Source organism: Asparagus officinalis, chromosome 8 (genome assembly GCF_001876935.1).
Source record: "Asparagus officinalis chromosome 8, Aspof.V1, whole genome shotgun sequence".
Taxonomy (NCBI): Eukaryota; Viridiplantae; Streptophyta; class Magnoliopsida; order Asparagales; family Asparagaceae; genus Asparagus; species Asparagus officinalis.
This window is the reverse complement of record NC_033801.1, coordinates 73,543,443-73,562,535: the sequence shown is the minus strand read 5'-3', so window position 1 is coordinate 73,562,535 and position 19,093 is coordinate 73,543,443. Positions and strand designations below refer to the sequence as shown.

General features: G+C 38.1%; 1 protein-coding gene across 2 annotated transcripts; it reads right to left on the bottom strand.

Annotated features, from left to right (window-relative positions):
* LOC109851542 (probable galacturonosyltransferase 6) lies at positions 77–9,088 on the bottom strand. Of its 2 annotated transcripts, none has more exons than XM_020421732.1 (9): positions 8,773–9,085; positions 8,639–8,673; positions 8,510–8,545; positions 8,318–8,417; positions 8,152–8,219; positions 7,646–7,872; positions 7,170–7,527; positions 1,134–1,652; positions 77–661 (listed from the first exon to the last, which is right to left on the bottom strand). In XM_020421732.1, exons 1-9 carry the CDS (start codon positions 8,885–8,887, stop codon positions 386–388), a joined length of 1,734 nt encoding a protein of 577 aa, XP_020277321.1. In that variant the 5' UTR covers positions 8,888–9,085; the 3' UTR covers positions 77–385. The 2 variants fall into 2 exon arrangements, with proteins under 2 accessions (XP_020277321.1, XP_020277322.1); XM_020421733.1 differs by lacking the exon at positions 77–661 and adding an exon at positions 673–855 and having other exon boundaries at positions 8,773–9,088.

Genomic DNA, 19,093 nt, shown 5'->3' with positions numbered 1-19,093 from the left:
ACGTTCCAAGTTGCCAATTTTACATCCAGAAAACAAGCACTGGAATCGAAGATATAAGCTGCAAAAACAAGATATCTGAAAAACAAAAAAAAACAATCATATGAAATTTTAAGGTTTCTGAGCCAAAATGTACACTCTGTTAATATGTTCTTACATCAATAGAGGGTATTCGGTAAAAATATAGAGGAAAAGAGCTCCAAAGGATAACTCTTATTCTATCAGGGTCTGCGAAAAAGAATGGGATGGGCTATAAACGGCAGCTGTGTTGGGTGAAGAAAGACAAAATATGGAGCGATGATTTTACATTACAAGAAGAGAAAGAATCGGTAAACAACTATTGAAATTTTTAAGAAACAACAACTAGAACGAAAGCCTCCAACAGGGGCTACTCATGGATGTTGCACTGTTGTAAAAAGGGCTGATCATAATTGAGGAATTTGTTCCAATAACCTCTGTATCTTTGAATACCAATCTCAAGCCATGGTTTCATGTTTCCAGTATAGTGGATGACTGCTGCCTTATCGATCTCTGATCTATTCATTGAAGAATCCTGTCCGAGTCCAACTAAGTGACATTGTCTATCAAGAGTTCTTGTGTGGTTGTAAAATGTTAGCTGACCCAATGGCAAGCTTCCTGCTTTCCATGATTGCCTCCTCCTTCCCTGGGAAGCCATAAATGTAACAGATAACCTTAGAATAAATTTATCGATGAAATGTCTCATAAGGATCGATACAGTTAAGAGGTAACCTTGAGGTACAAGACTATGTGCTTAGTGCTCCAGTTAAAAACTGTTTTTTCTTATCACAGGTTTCCATGTCTAGTTAAATGTATCCAGGCACTGCACGTTTCATGTCCCTATTTAAAAGTTAATTGAATTGCTTCAGGTAACATGATCCTTTTCCATTCTTTACATTTTGCAGCCAAACATTAGACACAGATGTATATATTATATTCATATATATAGAGAAAGCAAGAAATTATGAGTTTTAAATGTGCTCTAAATATAGTTACCATGTTTAAAAAACATTATATTCTGAACCCGCTTGAGATGCTTGTTAAAAGAAGAGGAAACTTTTTTGGGGGGGAAGGAAAAGGAATAAAAGTAAAAATGAGCGCTAAAAGCTTTCCCTTACCAGCTGAAGCCATTTACTATAAACTCGAGTTAAACCTCGTTTCCGCCATTCATGCAAGTCGAATATATTCATCCCAAATGCCCACAGACATGCCTTGGCATCAAAATTTTTTGCCATTGTTGGTTCAGAGAAGTCAACGAGCGTATCCAGTCGATGAGATGAATCACCTTTCTGGCATGTCTCAACAACACCAATTACTTTGCGCTTCATATTTATTTTCCACAACACCCTAAGATCTTTCTGGACTACCACATCATGATCCAAAAGTAAAACCTTGTTCAGGTAAGGAAAAATATCTGGCAAATAAAAGCGAAGATGGTTGAGTGGCGAAATAAATCGTGGATCTCGTACACCTGACTGCTTAACCATTAAACTGAAATCTTGAGGAAGCAATTTGAGATCGTCCATGTTCTGTATCTCAACTGTGGCTCGCCCAGGTGGGTTCAAAAGAAACCACATCGTCATTGCTGGGAAGTTAAGAGAATCAGTCACTATATGAAAGACAATTTGGTCAGGTGCCTGCAAAAATAGTAGGCAACAAATTATGATTTACCAAGAAATTCACGTGGAGCAAAAATATGAACTAGGCTCATCGAGTTATGGGGCATGGGAATCAAATTAAACATGTCTTATGTTCCATTTGAGTTTAACTTCCATATTTGTAGCCGTACCTTACAGGATCAACTAAAATGATTCAGGAAAAGCAATATTAAAATAAGAAATTACAAAATCCAAGTGCTATGACAATATCCAAAAATCTTAATGACATGCATAAGACAAGAACAGTACCCTCTAACGAATAAAGACAGTAAATATAACCGAATAACTGTTTAGTATTTACACAGAATTAGACTAAGAAAATGTGGTAACGCTGGTGAAAAATTGTAAATTTGATCAACTAGTGAAAAAAATGGGTTAAACTACATAGAATAGATAGTGGGTCAGTCCTGGTTGGTTCCACGTTTTAAGTTTGTGAAACCAGGGAAAGATGTCGAAGCATGCCATCAAAAGATAAAAATAGGTGAGGTTAAAACCGGATATTATGTGTTTATAAAAGTGATATTATCCATAAAAAAGAACACAAAATCAAACATGTTGACATGCAAATTACTCTTACATGAAAAGGTTACAAAGTTGATTTTGATAAAGCTTAACAGCTTCTAACATACATCTCATGATGAGGGACAAAGAAACAAGTAAAGAAGGAAATTATGCTTGAGAGTTGTTCAAAGTAAAAGGTTCTTAAGAAATCGTGGTTATTGTAAACCTGGTGTGTAACTGAATTTGAGAAACATAGTTTTGCCTGACAAGTCAAGAGAGTGGCAACTACATCTTTTTAAAAAAGGGTGATCCCATCATGTTGAGTGCCACCTAGATTATTATTGTGTCAGAGCATTCCTTTTTTTGAGCTTTCTAGGTAAATCAGATCTCTATCAGCAAGCTAATCAATTTAGTCCTAAGTGCATTTAGTCAATCCACGACTAAAGCTTGATATTTAACCGTGCAAAGAAAACTAGAAGTCCTGAGAAAGATGAGAACAAAGGAGAAGAAAGTTTAGCCTTTGAATTAGGAGGGTGGAGGATTATGACAGGAGAGGTTACCATCTTTCCCAACATACAGCAGAATATGGCCACCTACGATTGGAGCTTAGATGCAGAAAGCCAGAATGGAGGCTGGAGTGAAGATATGCAAGAAGAATAGCATCTGTGACACAAAAAAGTTTAAATGCTAGCGCCCTAACAAACAACATATCTAACATTTTACTTTGCATTTGATCGTAAGCAACTTGATAATGCCAACATAATGAAAGGAAGCAAAACACAATGCTTATGTTTTCAAAATAACTTAACATGATATCAATTTAGAAAGTCAGAGTTAAGTTACGAATCATGGATCACAGAGTTTTCTTTTTCATAAAAACATTAGAAAGTAAGATGAGACAACGATAAAGTTTATTACTAGTGTTTCTATCTTAACATTATTGCTAAATATATTAACATTAAATATATAAATATGATGGTACAAACAAATCATGATTGAAAATTAAGTCGAAATCAATATGACAACAATTAAAAGAAAGGTCTGACTGGCCAAAAAAACTGAAAGAAAGATGATCACAAATCTGAGTAGGCAAAAATCTGGATGGACCGCAACCTGCAAAAAGCTACATTTCTACGATGTGGAAAAGCAGAACTTCATCAAGAAGTAACATATTTAAAAGGTAATAATAAAAAGAATCAAAGAAACTAGGAGGAAAATATAGAATGGTTAATAACAAATCCCCAGGATAACCTAATATCAATCACACGAAAATATGAGAAAAATATTGAGAACACAAAAACACATATGGTTCGGCTTGTAGACCACATCCACGGGCGAAGGAGGATAATAGCTTTACTAAATAATGAGGAATACAATGTGGAGATCTCTCTTTCACTCAATCCTAAATTACACTACAGAAAGAACTTAATCTCTTTAACAATCTCGACTGCCTGTAGAGCCAACCAAAAAGAGAGCCAAGTCAGAAACCTCTTGAATCTATTGCTTCAACCTGCAGAGCCCGTCTCATTGCTTACAGCTATCGTCAAGTGGATCATTTGCTTGTATCCTTAATAAGGAACTATTCGTTCCTTTTCTTGATGCTACGACCCTAGAGTGGGTAAATGCTCATAAAAGAGCTTCTATCTTATTAATAGAGACTAAAGATAAGTGTTGTTGCTAACCACAATATTCTACAAAAGAATCTTAATCTCAGTAGAATAAACGAACTCTTTTGTTCTAATCTTAATACTAGGCATGGCTTATAGAAACTCTAATTGGATTTTGCATATCCTATTCAAGGATTAGAATTTGAATCACCCATAACAAATCTCCACCTTGATTCAAATATTAAAAAAATTTCTCACTCCAAATTAAGCTAACTTACTTTCTCCAATAGTCCCACTAGGCACTAAGTGCAACACATACTGATTAAGCCCAAGCACCTCTTAAGACTCACAAATTGAAAGAGACTTCGACAGCTTACCAACTGAATAATCCATACGAATAACTAACTAATTTGCAGAGTCATAAGTTGAAGTAGCTCCTGAATAGAAGAATGGTATATAATCATCAATTGATGATGCATAAGCTACTATATCTTCATATCTCTGTAATGGTCCAATCCAATCATCCTCACACATGGTAGCCAATTTTTTCAACTTCCAGAACAAATTCTTCCTCAATCCATTTTGCGTCTTCACAATGATTATCCTAACTTGCAAAAAGCTAAAACTAATGTTATCGTCAAACTTCTCAATATCTCACTTCGTAGTAGTTGTCATCATATTCTCATCTGATTGATAGCTTAGGGCTCTAATGCCAATTTTTTATGACAATTGACAAATCCTTAGGATTAACTAATATCAATCACAATATTGAGAACAAAAATACATACATATATACGTTGTTTGGCTTGTAGCCTACGTCCACAAGTGAAGGAGAAACTAAATAGTGAGGAGTACAATGTGAAGATCTTTCTTTCGCTCAATCCTAATTACACTACAGAAAGCACTTAATCTCTCTAACAATCTCTACCGTCGTAGAGCCAACCAAAAAGAGAGCCAAATCAAGAACCTTTTGAATCTATTGCTTCAAGTTGTAGAGCCTATCTAAATGCTTACAGCTGCAGTCGGGTGGATCAATTATCAGCAACCTTAATAAAGAACTATTCGTTCTTTCCCTTAATGCTGTGACCCTAGGGTGAGTAAATTCTCATCAAAGAACTTCAGTCTTATTTATAATAAATGCACCAAAGAATAGTTAGACAAGCATTTTTGCACACCATGTTGGCATCCTAGGCGAATGCTAGGATATGAGGGACAATGCTGGCATTATTTGATATATTCATTTGCATCATATTAGTTCTCTTGATGCTTGACTTAGGCTTGTCTTATGATGATAGATCATATACCATTGCCGTCATCAGATTTTATGGGCTATCGAGCATTTTCCACTAAAATATTATTGCTCTGATTGAGTTTGTGCCTTGGATGTTGTCAGTTTTGAATACTGTCATCTGGTGGAGTACTGATCAGTTGATCAGACACTCATTCAACCTATTGCATTTGCTTTCTAGAAAATTTGGACAATCAGAATGCTGATCCCTCAATCATCTGATCAATTACTGCTGGTTGTGTAAGCAATTTTGCTTGTTCTGAACATTCTAAATAACCTTAAAGACTCGTATAAATGTTATTATAAGGGTTGCACTTGCACATTGTTTGAAGGAAATTAAATTTAATAAGAGAGAATATTTGTGTTTATCCATGAGGATTTCTTCTCTATTTTGCAATGGATTTATAAGGATGTAACGATGTATCAGCTTTGGTAGAGGTTCTCAACTTTTGTAATCCTCTATTGCCTGTGAACGTAGATCATAATACCCAAGCACTGGTTCTATAATCATGCTCTCCTTGTAATGATCTTCTAAATATCTACAGTGCCGGCACTCCCAGATCCAACGACCACTGCACACACCATTTGCAACAGCTAATTGATTTTAGAGGGGGAAAAAAGAAATTTCTTGAAGTGTATTGCGGAACTATCAACAGAACTGAACTTTGAAACACCAAAAAGTTAATTTTTACACCAAATATAGGTTTCTTTTGTTGAAGATTTTCACTACTAATCTGTGAAGCAAAGTCGAGAAAGAGATGTTGATGGTTTTTATTTTATTTTTTGGTTTTATATAACCCATCCATCTGATAACAGGAACTATTGAAACTTTCATGCATAGTAACTTATGCAACTTTTTCACAATGTAAGTTTACCTTAAAAATGTACGTGCAAAGCAAGGAAACTAACAACCCATCCACAAAAGATTCATGAGTTTCCAATTTCAAAGTTAGAATACGAAGGATATTTAACCTAGGAACATAAGTAAATTACTACATGTGCAAAATAAATGGACATAGATTAGAGGCTAAAAACTGATTATTTAACTTTGTAAATATGTAATTGTGCATAACCATATGAAGACACATTCACAAGTCCACGACATAAATAAATGTCTAAACCTGACACACAATATAAGACAAGCACAAATGAAAGTTCAAAGAACACACTTTATGAGAGATGAGTAAATACCCAGGAAAGAGATAAGTGGAAGGGAAGAGGACAGTAGAATTACTAAAGAGAGAGGGAGAGGGAGAGATGTTGGTACCTCTGTATTTATATAGCCCTTATAAGTTAAATGTGATGCATATGGGGTCAAAATTTAAACATGACAACATTCTTTATGCTCCTGCATGCGCATGCACATACTAATTATTTATATCACGTCATTTTTTAGTGTGGTCATTGCTAGTTCCTTTTTATAATTACTTAACGCGGGTATATAACAGCAATTTTCTGATGAATATGCAGCCGCATAAATCACACTTTTGAACATTGATCCTAGTATAGGATTTTCAGCTTGCTGGCTCAAATTAGAGGTCTATCAACCAGGTCAAATTAGCTTACCTCTAATAGTCCAACCCCACACAAGTTACGCCATAAGAGGTGGAAGAAGTTAAGGGTGACAAATCAAGAGAAAGGACCTCCAATGGAGAATGATACCGGACATTTTTTTATCCTTATAAGACTTCAATTATTGAACACATATGCCTTAAATAAATGATTATATGCCCAAACCACATGATCTTGAAAACTTTGAAAATAATCAGGCTAGTTACATGGCATAGGAATTAAATTTGAGCAATAAGGGACCTGAATCATATAAGCTTGAATAAAAAGATGGCACATCCAAACTGCCAGCAGAACAAATCCATTTATAAGGTTACATGAACAAGAGGTGATTCATGATATGTAAGTCAGTTCTAGCGCATACAAGTTATAGTCTTTGGTTAGGCTGCTTATATGCATTAATGGTGCCAAGACCAATTATGGAGCATAGTAATGTGTTGAGCAGTACTTAAGGTGCAATATGGCAAACTTTGCACATAAAACATCAAAAAAAAATGAGAAAACCACATAACAAATTATAGGTAATCTCACCTGAGAAGAGGATATTGTGGAGTTCACTACCACGGCGCATGCTAAAATATTATCAGAAAAAATGGCATAATGATATAAATCTTCTCTCTGAGTTTTGTTTGTATTAGGAAACTGGCGATCCTTAGGCTCCAAAGTGAAGTACTGTGTAGTAAGGCGCATGGATAGGCAATGAAGACCTTTAGGGAAAGTGCTGGCAGCAAGCTGAATAAGATATGAAGCTTGATTCAGTTGGGCTCTGAGTTGTTCTTCTGTATTTTGTGTCATAGCACGTAGCTTTGATGCCATTGCAGAGCAGTCTGGATAAGCCTTGTTGGCCTTGGACAATGTCTCTTCCATCGCCCTCATTTTCTGTAAACCACTGGATAGTTTTTCTCATCTCAATCAAAACATATGATAAAATCTCGATGAATGATTGAATAATTTCCTAACATGTAAACAGTTTGCGTATAAATAAATTAATACATAAACCAACTTACCCTCTCGGTAAACTAGAACCTCTGGAGTGACCAAGTACCCTTTGAATTTCTTTAATTCTCACCTTCAATTCTCTTACTAAATGGGAATTACTATTTGGCGGTGCAAATTGCAAGTAAGTCTGGGCTGTGATTAGCTGATCTTCCATCTCACCAACCTTCTCATTTATTATGGGATGTTGCCGAGATGATCCCCTTTGTTCTCCTATAGATAGCTGAGCAGGTTTCTCCTGCAAAGCAAAATGTGGAAAATTGAAAGGACCATGTAAGGAAAGGACAAAAATGATTCTATAAAACTTTTATCTTTCTCTTTCTGATTCTCATAAAAGCTATTCAAGTTATAATCCAAGTAGAAAATATTTGTTCAAAACTTACTTAATTCGGTATCATTCAACGCCCACTAGGCTTTTATAATCTGGGTACAGCCAGTTTTATTTCCATTCACTTAATAAAATCACTAAAGACTTTACCTGATTCAAAGAACAGAAAAGAAAAGGATAGATACTCACCCTTTCAACAGAAAATTTCGGAGCATCGTGCTCCTTAACTTCCTCGCCATCACCAGCGTCTCTCAAACCTACAGTTAAAGAGGTAAACAAACATTAGTTCAATAAATAAAACAAAAACACCACCCAAAAATTTTAAGAAGAAAGCTAATAGTTCCCAATAAATTACCACCACTCCTCTCATTTTGCACAGCATTTTCAGCTGGCGCGTGATAATTTCTATCTTTTAAGACAATCTCAGCAGGTACTCTCAATCCCCCATTAATTTCCTGTGCTTCACCAAACAAACAACTCAACTCAACAAACACATAAAAGTTTCGCGCTTTAATTCAGATAGTCAGCTTAACAAATAATCCAGTACCCGTTTGATTGAGTTGAGCTTCTCAGTTGTTTTCCTCTGCATTCAAAAACAAAACAAAAAAAACCCCTTGAATATTAAAAAATTAAAAATGAAAAAAACGAATTAGTCTTTAGATCAGAGATTTCTCACTATAACAGAGTTCTCCCCAATCAACTGGTAATGCTCTGCATCGGGGGAAAAAGATTAAAAGACAATAATCAGCATACGTCATCAATATTTTACCCCCAAAAAAAAAAATATTTAGAGAGTGGAATTTAGATTACGCAGAGCAGGGGAGAAATCGGCAGGGACGATTGCTAAGAAGAGGAAAGAGGTGAAGAAGAGGAGACCACTGAGAGCGAGGAGAGGGATCCTCAATCGCCGAGGTGGCAGCCTCATCTTCAATTGAAAGCAACGAGCATTTGGGGGAGATTTCTAGGGCTAGGGTTAGGTTTCTAGAACTTGTAGCGTGATTTCGAACAGCGAAGGCAAGAGGAAGAAGAAAGGGATCCAGTTTTGTTTTAGTTCTTTTTTCTTTTAATTTAATTTTTTTAATCGAGGAGGTAGTTTGTTAATCGAAAGTGGGCTGGGTCAGCAAGAGGGTTTATTATTATTATGGAAAAGTCCTTCTGAGTTGCGAGCTTTACTTCCCCGTTAGTATTATTTTTATTTTTTTTTAAATTAGTCTTTAGTCACAAAATTTTGATGTTCTATGCAAGCGTCCTACAATAAGAAACAAGTCGAATCTGATATTCTCATGAGAAAAATTACTATAAATATGAGAAATAATTAAGCTCATTGGGTATACGTGAGCAACCCGGAATTGGGTGGGGACCAGTTGGAGAGATTAATTATGTGAATTGCTTATTAATAACGCATTTATTAAAAAAATATACATGGTTTAAGACAAAAAGGTTATAATTTTTAAACTTAAAACTATTTTTTTTAACATAGCTAATTTTAAACTATATCATGATAGCTACATCATGGTGAGCACGACGATCGGAGAGCAATCTCTGCAATGCTTTAATTTTTCAAGGGTGGCACTTGGGGCACACCCCCAACTACATCCTAAACCACACTCCCTCTCTCATATGTTACAGTGCATCGGGTCTCACATGGGATTTTAAAATTTTAAAATCTCATGTGAGGCCCGGTGCACTGTAACATATGAGAGAGGGGGTATGGTTTGGGATGTGGTTGGGGGTGTACCCCTATTATTGAAAATGGGACCCACTCAACTCCATCCCCTGTCTGTGCGACACGTGTCCAGGTGCTGAAACCCCAACCCGATTCTCAGCATCAGATACGGGATCAAACTGACCGTCAGATCGTGAGTCTCTGTCGGGGACGGGTAGTATCACGTGACCTCGGGGGCGATGCGTTAGTTGATAATCACGTGCATGGATTGTGGAACCACGACCATGTTGGGCCTTGAGCAAACTGAGCCATGGAGCCCTTGACTCTTCAAACTACTGCAGCAAACATGTTGGGCGTTTTTGGGTTGTGGCCCAGTCATTACCCAGCTTAATATGCGGTGGGCAATTTAAAACTCTCGGGAAACTAGAACAAAATTTAAATACAAATTTTGGTCAGAGCAAGCAATACTCTACTTTGAAGGATTTCTTGTATTTCTTCTCAACTAACTTAATTTACATATTATAATTCATCTCTTTAAATAGAGATTTCAAGTGCGAATAGCACTCTGATTAGAGAGGATCCGAATCCAAATAAAATTACTATTACAAAATATTATGATAGTATTCATAACATTCTGATATTATTCATACTCGTCCAATTACATGAAAATTGCAATATATACACATATGTCTAGTTGAATATTCTTGCAATCCAAAATGTTTATTCTAAGAATACAACTTGCAAAATAGAGGAATTGCTTCTTGTTCAAATTGAAACTTGCTTAATATAATCTTTTAGAATTAATTACATCCAACTACCCTAAGATATGGTGCGATTACACGGGTATCTTCAAGGATAATCTTGTGATTCTTGATTGTAATTATATATTGATTATAATTATATCGGTCAACCTCAATTTTATTTATTTTTTCTTTCTAATAGTTATCTATGTAGATAAAATCAGTAATTTCAATGTTACTCTTGTAATTATGCATATTATAGGGTCATCCACATAATTATGTATGCGTCAAAAATTACCCACGGATTCCCGCACGCGGCTCGAGACAGAGAAAAGACGATGAGCGTTATTATCCAAGTTAATGAGAATTATTTGAAGCTAACAAATGCACGAAGCGAGTTGATAAAGTATACAAATCAACGGGATGGTACAATAACGAAGAAGCGACTCGACCTGGGGTTACGTTTCACCCACAAAGGAGTAAGCACCACTCATTTATTGCTCATCTCATAGATGTCTCATCCATGGGAGGTTGTATACATCTTCGTGAGCTTTCTAACGCACCTTGGATCACTTCATTCCGAGGCTGGACGAGGGAGTTAGAGCCAAAATACCCGAGACAGTACAGACTGTTTCGCACCTGCGAGACACCAATTATGTATCGCATATTTTGGCCATGATACAATTCGAATCTGAAGAATCTCAAAAGATAAAAGTTGTAGGTATCTTTGTCCTATTTCCAACGCATCCTGGATAACTTTATTCCGAGATCGGATGAGAGATTTAGAGGCAAAATAGTGAATAGACACTTGCACTGTCTCGGCCAAGGCCGAGGCAGTTGGACTGTCTCGGTCCTGGTAGAGACTATTTCGCTTTGAATATGAAGAATATCAAAAGATAAAAGTTGTACATCTCCCCGTTAGCTTTCCAACTCATCTTGGATCAACTCATTCCGAGATCGTATGAGAGAGTTAGAGGCAAAACAACAGAGAGATATTTACACTGTCTCGGCCAAGGCCGAGACAGTTGGAATGTCTCGGCCATGGTAGAGAGTGTCTTGCTTTGAATCTAAAGAAACTCAAAAGATGAAAGTTATATATCTTCTCGTTAGATTTCCAATGCATCTTCGATCAACTCATTCTGAGATCAGATGAGAGAGATAAAGCCAAAATATCAAAGATAGTACAAACTGCTTTGGAATTCCGAGACAGCGTTTGTGTCTCAGAGAAGAATATAGATTTTGACCAAGCTTCGATTCGAATATAAAGAAACTCAAAAGACAAAAGTTGTAGATATCTTCGTCAGATTTCCAATGCATCTTGAATCACTTCATTTGGAGATCATATGAGAGAGTTAGATGCAAAACAAGCAGAGACACTCTGACTGTCTCGGTCAGGCCGAGACACCCACGGGTGTCCACACCCCCGAAAACCTATTTTTGGCAGTTTTAAGCTATTTTTTTATGTTAACCACCTGGATTTGTTCCAACTGATCTGAATCTATCCAAGAACATGATAAAGTGGTTACAAAATGGAAATGGCTATGCAGGAGATGAGACAAATACACGACCAACAAATCCGAGCTTTGTCGAATCAGCTAGGTGAATCCAGTCGTCGTAACAATGCTAGCCAAGCAGCTAGCAATTCAGACGTGGATGAATACATCAATGCTGATGACCCTCCCATTGACCAAAATGTTGGGGTGGCCCTATTAAGAATAACAAGGCCGGGGGTGGTCCTACCAATGATAACAACACTAGGGGTGGCCCCGTTGTTCCTCCTCGAAATCGACCAAAGAAGGATACAGACGAGGACGATAAGATGAAAGACCTCGAGAGCAAAATTAACGCTCTGATGTCTGCTCGAGAGGTGAAGAAGACCGGTATTATGTGTCCTTACACAAGAGAGTGGGAATCAATTCCATATCCGGCTAAGTTCAACCTGATCAACTTCACGTCGTTCGACGGGAAGGGCTCACCCACTCAGCATCTGATCTACTACAAGTCCCACTTGGACATGATCTCCGGTAATGAAGCCCTGATGGTTCGATCATTCGTTGGCACCCTTCGCGAACCTACCTTCGATTGGTACCGCCGTCTTAAACCCGGAAGTATCAACAGCTGGGAAGACCTGGAGAGCTTATTCCTCGCTCACTTCTTTAATGATGACGCCGAGGTATCAATTAGGACACTCTTTGATGAGAAACAAGAAGACGACAAGACAGTCAACGACTTGGTCAAGCGCTTCCGGAATACGACGATGAACTGTCGAGATCCAATCACAGAGGACTTCATCCTCCAAACCTGTCATAACAACCTCTCTTTGGACGTGTTGGAAGTTATAGAAGTAGCACCCTCCAATACCTGGAAAGAGTTGAAGATGTGCGGAGAGCGGGCCGAACGCTTCCTCAGAAGGAAGAAGACCGAGAGGAGCCAACCGACGGCTAATCCTCCGAACTCAAACTTCGCCTCCCGTAGTAAGGGGAAGGCACCTGCAGCAGTTGTTGACGTTAATCAGACGTCGCATCAACAACCCCGAAGATAGCAAAAGACTTCGGATCCGAGACTCCAAAAAGAGTACTCCTTCAAGGACAAAGATGTTCCAGGCATTTTCGAGTTTCTCCTTGAAAATAACAAGATCAAGCTGTCACGCCCCGCTTTCCAAAATACCAAGGAACCGAGACGCGAGCAAGCCCGCGACGTATTAGATTAAGGAGAATAAATAAAATTAAACATTTCTCCTCAACCTAATATGCTAAGCGTCAAGAAATAAATGCAAAGGCACAGATTCCCGATCATAGTGGCGAGATTATAATGAACAACTCAGAATAAAAAAAAGAGACATAACACGAATAGAATATCATCCGAGACACAAAGTTTGGGTCAAACATGCCCTTATTACAAAATAGTCCAACTAAAATAAGAAAATACATAGTCCAACAAGTAAGAAGGAAGTACTATAAAAATAACTAAGTCTCTCAAAAGACTAAAGGATAAGGTACTACATAAATAATCTAGTGTCCATCGTAAAAGAAAAGGCTAAGCTGCCGTCTGTTCTTCTGTTCCACCCGAAAGACATTCCGGCTGGGCATACTCCTGCTCTAATGCATCATCATACTGGACCTATCTGTCCTCTAAATCTGACGTACACCAGAGAAAACAGGTGTACGTCAGCGTGTATGGCACACGGCAAGATCCCACAAGGAAAGTAGAAACGATCGTACGACCAATGCAAGAACAATAATAATGATAATAGTAATAATCTAAATGAAATCCACCACTAGAATATAATAATCAGAAGAATCCAAAAATCAATCGGGTAACGAGGTCATGCAAGTTGCGATCAGACTAATCATCCAAGTAACGAGGTCATACTACTAGCCATGGTATAACAGGTCACTGATACATATCTCACACAGAGTCAACGTTCATATCATTGGATAACTGACTGTTCACAAATCCCCTACGTGTATCCAATCCTGCTACACATGCGGCCTAGAGGACTACACGCAATCCGTTTTCTGCATGGTTCGAACTTCAAACAAAACCCGGGTGACGAAATAAATTTCCCACTGACCAAAGTGATGTACACACTTCACTTTAGCCCTACAAACCAACCCTAATGGCGACACCGACCACTGGTGCGAGCCTGGAAGATACATCAACAGCCTTATCCGATCACATGAACCAAGACTTTCCCATCCCAACTCTCTTGTTTTTCTAAGCTAACATACACACATATTTCTAAGTCTTAAACAGGACACACCAGGCCACACTAGTCATGAATTTCTAACGGTTCTCAAACATAACAAAGAGTAATAAATGTAACTAATCATATATAACAATATCATAGCATATCACATAATTAAATTTAAGAAACATAAATCATGAAAATTTATAATAATCCCTTTTCTAAAATAAATCCTTTAAAATTATTTATAAATGTTCTAAAATAATTCCTTTTATAAAACTCTCTTAAATTATTGAAATTATTCTAAATTGATACTTATTCTAAAATAAATTCTTTTAAATTATTTATAATTATTCTAAAATAATTCTTTTGTCAAATAAATTCTATTAATTTATTATAATTACTCTAAAATGATTTTTCACCAAAATAATTTATTATAATTATTTTAAAATGGTTATTTTGTTAAATAAATTCTTTAAAATTATAAATTAATCTAAAATAATTTTATTTTATTTTATCTTTACAGTATCAATTATCACAATATTATTTTTAGTACTTTTTAATATCATTCGTCAAATAAATCCGTGCAGGTATCACAGTATATGTATTATAATGTGAATGGTCATAAGTTTTTTTTCACAGTCCATTTAGTTCACTACAGTTCTATACGTTATAGTTCTCAGTTCAGTATGTTCACGACAGTTCTATATTTGTAACGAATAATTATTCGAGAAAGGAGTTCTTATGCATAACTAATCTATGATCAATCTAAATTGTACTGAGCAAGAATAGGAATCTTGCCTCGGTTTATTGTCGATCGATACGTCATTACCGTGCGATGATACGGGTCCACGGATGAAGTGGCGGCGACGCTTCTTGCTGTTTTGGCGACGCACACAGCAGCTCGAGGAGGCTACGACGAGCGGCAACGGGCGGGGCGACGACAGAGAGATGGGGCTACAGCGGGGGTACTCGAGCTTGGGGAGTTCAGCGACGACGGCGACTGAGGGGCTGGAGGGGAAGAAGAGGCGGAGGTGATGGCCACAGTGGTGGCTGGGGCGTCGGGAAGAGNAAGTGACAAGGTAAAAACTTCTCCTCCGCTCCCCGAATCTATTTTATGATGAAATGAGAGCAACAACTAATTAGTGCTCCATTAATCATTATCATCAAATTAGTTTTTCTCCAAGTATACTGCTTACCATAGATTAGGTTGCCTCATTTTGGTTCTTAAATATCATAAAAAGCTATTATATATCGCTCGAAAGTTTTAAGGTTTTTTTTTCTCCCCTTTGTTCTTAGAGCTGTTGTGTGCATCGATCGGGGAGAGAGAGAGAGAGAGAGAGAGAGAGAGAGAGAGAGAGAGAGAGAGAGAGAGAGAGAGAGAGACTGTGAGCACGAGAAAGGGTTGGGTGAGGGCTTAAATAAAAAAAATTAATAATAAAAAATGTAAGATATGATTGATTAGAAAATCATGAGCTGCTTAGTATAAGTTTACAGTGCACGTGATTCATGAACAGCGCAGAGGATAGAGGTTACTGACGTGGATGGGGTTTATATCCTATTGTATTATTTATTTATTTATTTATTTTAATAAAAAATATTTAAAAGTTACAAAATGAATAACAAGAGTTAATTAATGTAATTTAATTTATAATTAGCTAAATAAATATAAATTTGGATTTTTAAATCATAAAACTTTAACAATTATTAAAAGTTTTTTTCCCTTTTTTTCTTTCTTTATTGATAAAATATTTAATTTATAATTAACAAAACTATTAAAATAAGATTTTTAAATTATAGAAAATTCTAGAAAATCGGGTAATTTATTACTACTCTTTTAAAAATAAAATTTAATATTTAAAATACCAGAAAATTTATTTGAGTCAAGATCGAAACATTTCGGTTATTACATTCTACCCCCCTTAAAATAAATTCCATCCTCGAAATTTAAAATAAGAGTGATACACAAAAGAACCCAAGGACAGAGATATGGAAAGAGATACTCAACTCAACACATATAGAGAATGATTCAAAATTACTGCATATTCATAGCAGGGAGAAAGTAAGACAAGAACGATACAAGGTAAGGTAGGAGATGTGACAACTAAGATTCAGGAAACAGATGAGGGTATCGTTGTCTCATTTCAGACTCAGTCTCCCAAGTCGACTCGCCAGGAGAATCTGAGTGCAACATCACACGAACAAGCGTGACGGTTTTGTTCCGGAGAGTCTTCTCTCTTTGGTCCAGAATTGCCACAGGTTGTTTCTCGTATGTCAAATTAGGTCGCACCTCAATCTCCGAGAAATCTACAATATGACTCGGATCTCCAACATATCTCCGCAACTGAGAAATATGGAATACGTCATGCACTCCAGCCAATGCGTGTGGTAATGCAAGTCGATACGCCACTTCTCCAACTCTCTCTAATACGTCGAAAGGTCTCACATATCGTGGACTCAACTTCCCACGCCTTCCAAAGCTAATGTTACCTCGGTTGGGGGAAATCTTTAGGAACACATGGTCTCCTGGCTGAAACTCCAAGTGTCGACGCTTTGCATCCGCCCAATGCTTGAATCGGTCCTGCGCTATGCGAAGTCGTTCCTGAATGATTCTGACAACATCAACTGACTTGTTAATCAACTCCGGCCCAAAAATTTCTCGTTCACAAATATCGTCCCAACTCAAAGGAGAGCGACACTTCCTCTCATATAATGCGAAAGGAGCCATTCCAATGCTAGCCTGGAAGCTATTGTTGTATGAAAACTCCACCAAATGCAAGTGATCTTCCCACGACCTGTGAAAGTCAAGCATACATGCTCTAAGCATATCCTCTAAAATCTGAATGGTCCTTTCCGATTGCCCATCGGTCTGAGGATGATAAGTTGTGCTGAAACTGAGATTGGTCCCAAGACTCGCCTGCAAACTCTTCCAGAATTCTGAGGTAAATCGGGTATCACGATCTGAAACAATGCATACTGGAACTCCGTGCAATCGTACGATCTCCTCCATGTATTTCTGAGCAAGATGTTCCGTTGACTGTCCTACTCGGAATGGAATAAAGTGAGCCGATTTGGTTAATCGATCTACGATCACCCAAATAGCATCATTCTATCTAGTGCTCCGAGGTAAGCCAGTAACGAAGTCCATGGTGACATGTTGCCATTTCCACTCCGGAATAGGCAATGGCTGCAATAGACCTGCGATGCGCTGATGCTCTGCCTTCACCTGCTGACATACAAGGCACTTCGTCACACTACGAGCCACATCTCTCTTCATACCACGCCACCAAAAGTTTAGTTTCAGATCCTTGTACATCTTCGTACCTCCAGGGTGAATAGAGTACAGTGAGTTGTGAGCTTCCCGTAATAATTCTTCTCGAATATCTCTTTCTGGTACGCAGATACGACTCCCAAATCGTAAGGATCCGTCCTCATGAACAACAAATTCTGACCGAAGACCAGTCGATGCTAACTCTCTGCACTTCTAAAGAAATGAGTCACCTGATTGTGCAGCCTTGATTCGCTCGACCAATGTCAATTGAATTTGAAGATTCATCAAGGAAGCAGTGACTCCTGGAAGTAGAACTTCTATACTCATATCCCTCACTTCCTGCTGTCATGATTGCTGGCAAACGGCTCAAAGCATCTGGTACTACATTGACCTTGCCAGGGTGGTACTGAAGGTTAATGTCGTAATCTGCCATCAGTTCTATCCATCGATGCTGCCTCATGTTGAGCTCCTTCTGAGTAAAAATGTACTTCAAGCTCTTGTGATCCGTAAACACTTTCACTTGCTCTCCCAACAAATAATGTCTCCAAAGCTTAAGAGCAAAAATCACAGCTGCCAACTCCAGGTCGTGGGTAGGGTAATTCTGCTCATGCTTCCTCAACTGACAAGAAGCATACGCTACCACATGACCATCTTGCTGAAGAACGCATCCCAATCCTCTACCTGATGCGTCGCAAAATACCTCAAAGTTCCCGCTCTTATCCGGTATCGTCAGGACTGGAGCCAAAATCAATCAAGACTTTAACTCCTCAAACGCCTGCTCACAAGCGTCGGACCAGACGAATTTAATATCCTCCCTCGTAAGACGCATCATCGGTTCCGCAATCTTTGATAAATCCTTGATGAAACGCCGGTAATATCCAGCTAATCCCAGGAAGCTCTTAATGTCAAACACAGACTTAGGGGTAGGCCAATCCTTAATAGCAGCTACTTTATCCGGGTCCACAGATATGTCGTCTCCTGACACCACGCGTCCTAGAAATGCAATGTGGTCTAGCCAGAACTGACACTTACTATACTTGGCGAATAGCCGATGCTCTCTCAAGGTTTTCAACACGTACCGCAAATGCTCCGCATGTTCCGCTTCACTCTTAGAGTACACTAGGATATCATCAATAAAGACTTCTACAAACTTGTCCAACACATCATAGAAAACCAGATTCATTAGGTTCATAAATGTCGCTGGCGCATTAGTCACACCAAACAGCATTACTAAGAACTCGTAATGTCCATATCTCGTCCGGAACGCAGTCTTGGGGACATCAGAGTCCTTGACCTTCACCTGGTGATATCCACTCCGCAGATCCAGCTTAGAAAATACTCTCGATCCTCCCAATTGGTCAAAGATATCATCGATACGAGGAAGTGGATACTTATTCTTCACTGTCACAGCATTCAACTCCCGGTAGTCGATGCACATTCGCTTGGATCCATCCTTCTTATTCACAAGCAATACAGGTGCTCCCCAGGCCGATACACTGGGTTGTATCAAGCCTCTTTGCAAAAGATCATCCAACTGAGTTCAAAACTCGGCCAACTCAGTCGGAGGCATACGATAAGGGGTCTTGGAGATCGGAGCAGTCCCAGGCTTCAATTCTATAGAAAAATCAATTGCTCGATCAGGTGGCAACCCGTAAATATCGTCGGGAAATACATCTTCAAATTCCCGAACTACAATTGGCTTCTCGGGTTCCACCTGCATGGCAGCAAACGTCGCCTTCTTCGATCTAGCTCTATACTCTAGCGGT

Excerpts from the sequence above, each read along its gene's own strand:
- LOC109851542 (XM_020421732.1), bottom strand. The coding sequence starts at position 8,887 with ATGAGGCTGCCACCTCGGCGATTGAGGATCCCTCTCCTCGCTCTCAGT. Across the intron at positions 8,220-8,317 it reads GCAAAATGAGAGGAGTGGTG|GTTTGAGAGACGCTGGTGAT; the intron begins GTAATTTATTGG and ends CTTTAACTGTAG. Across the intron at positions 7,873-8,151 it reads CGAAATTTTCTGTTGAAAGG|GAGAAACCTGCTCAGCTATC; the intron begins GTGAGTATCTAT and ends TTTGCTTTGCAG.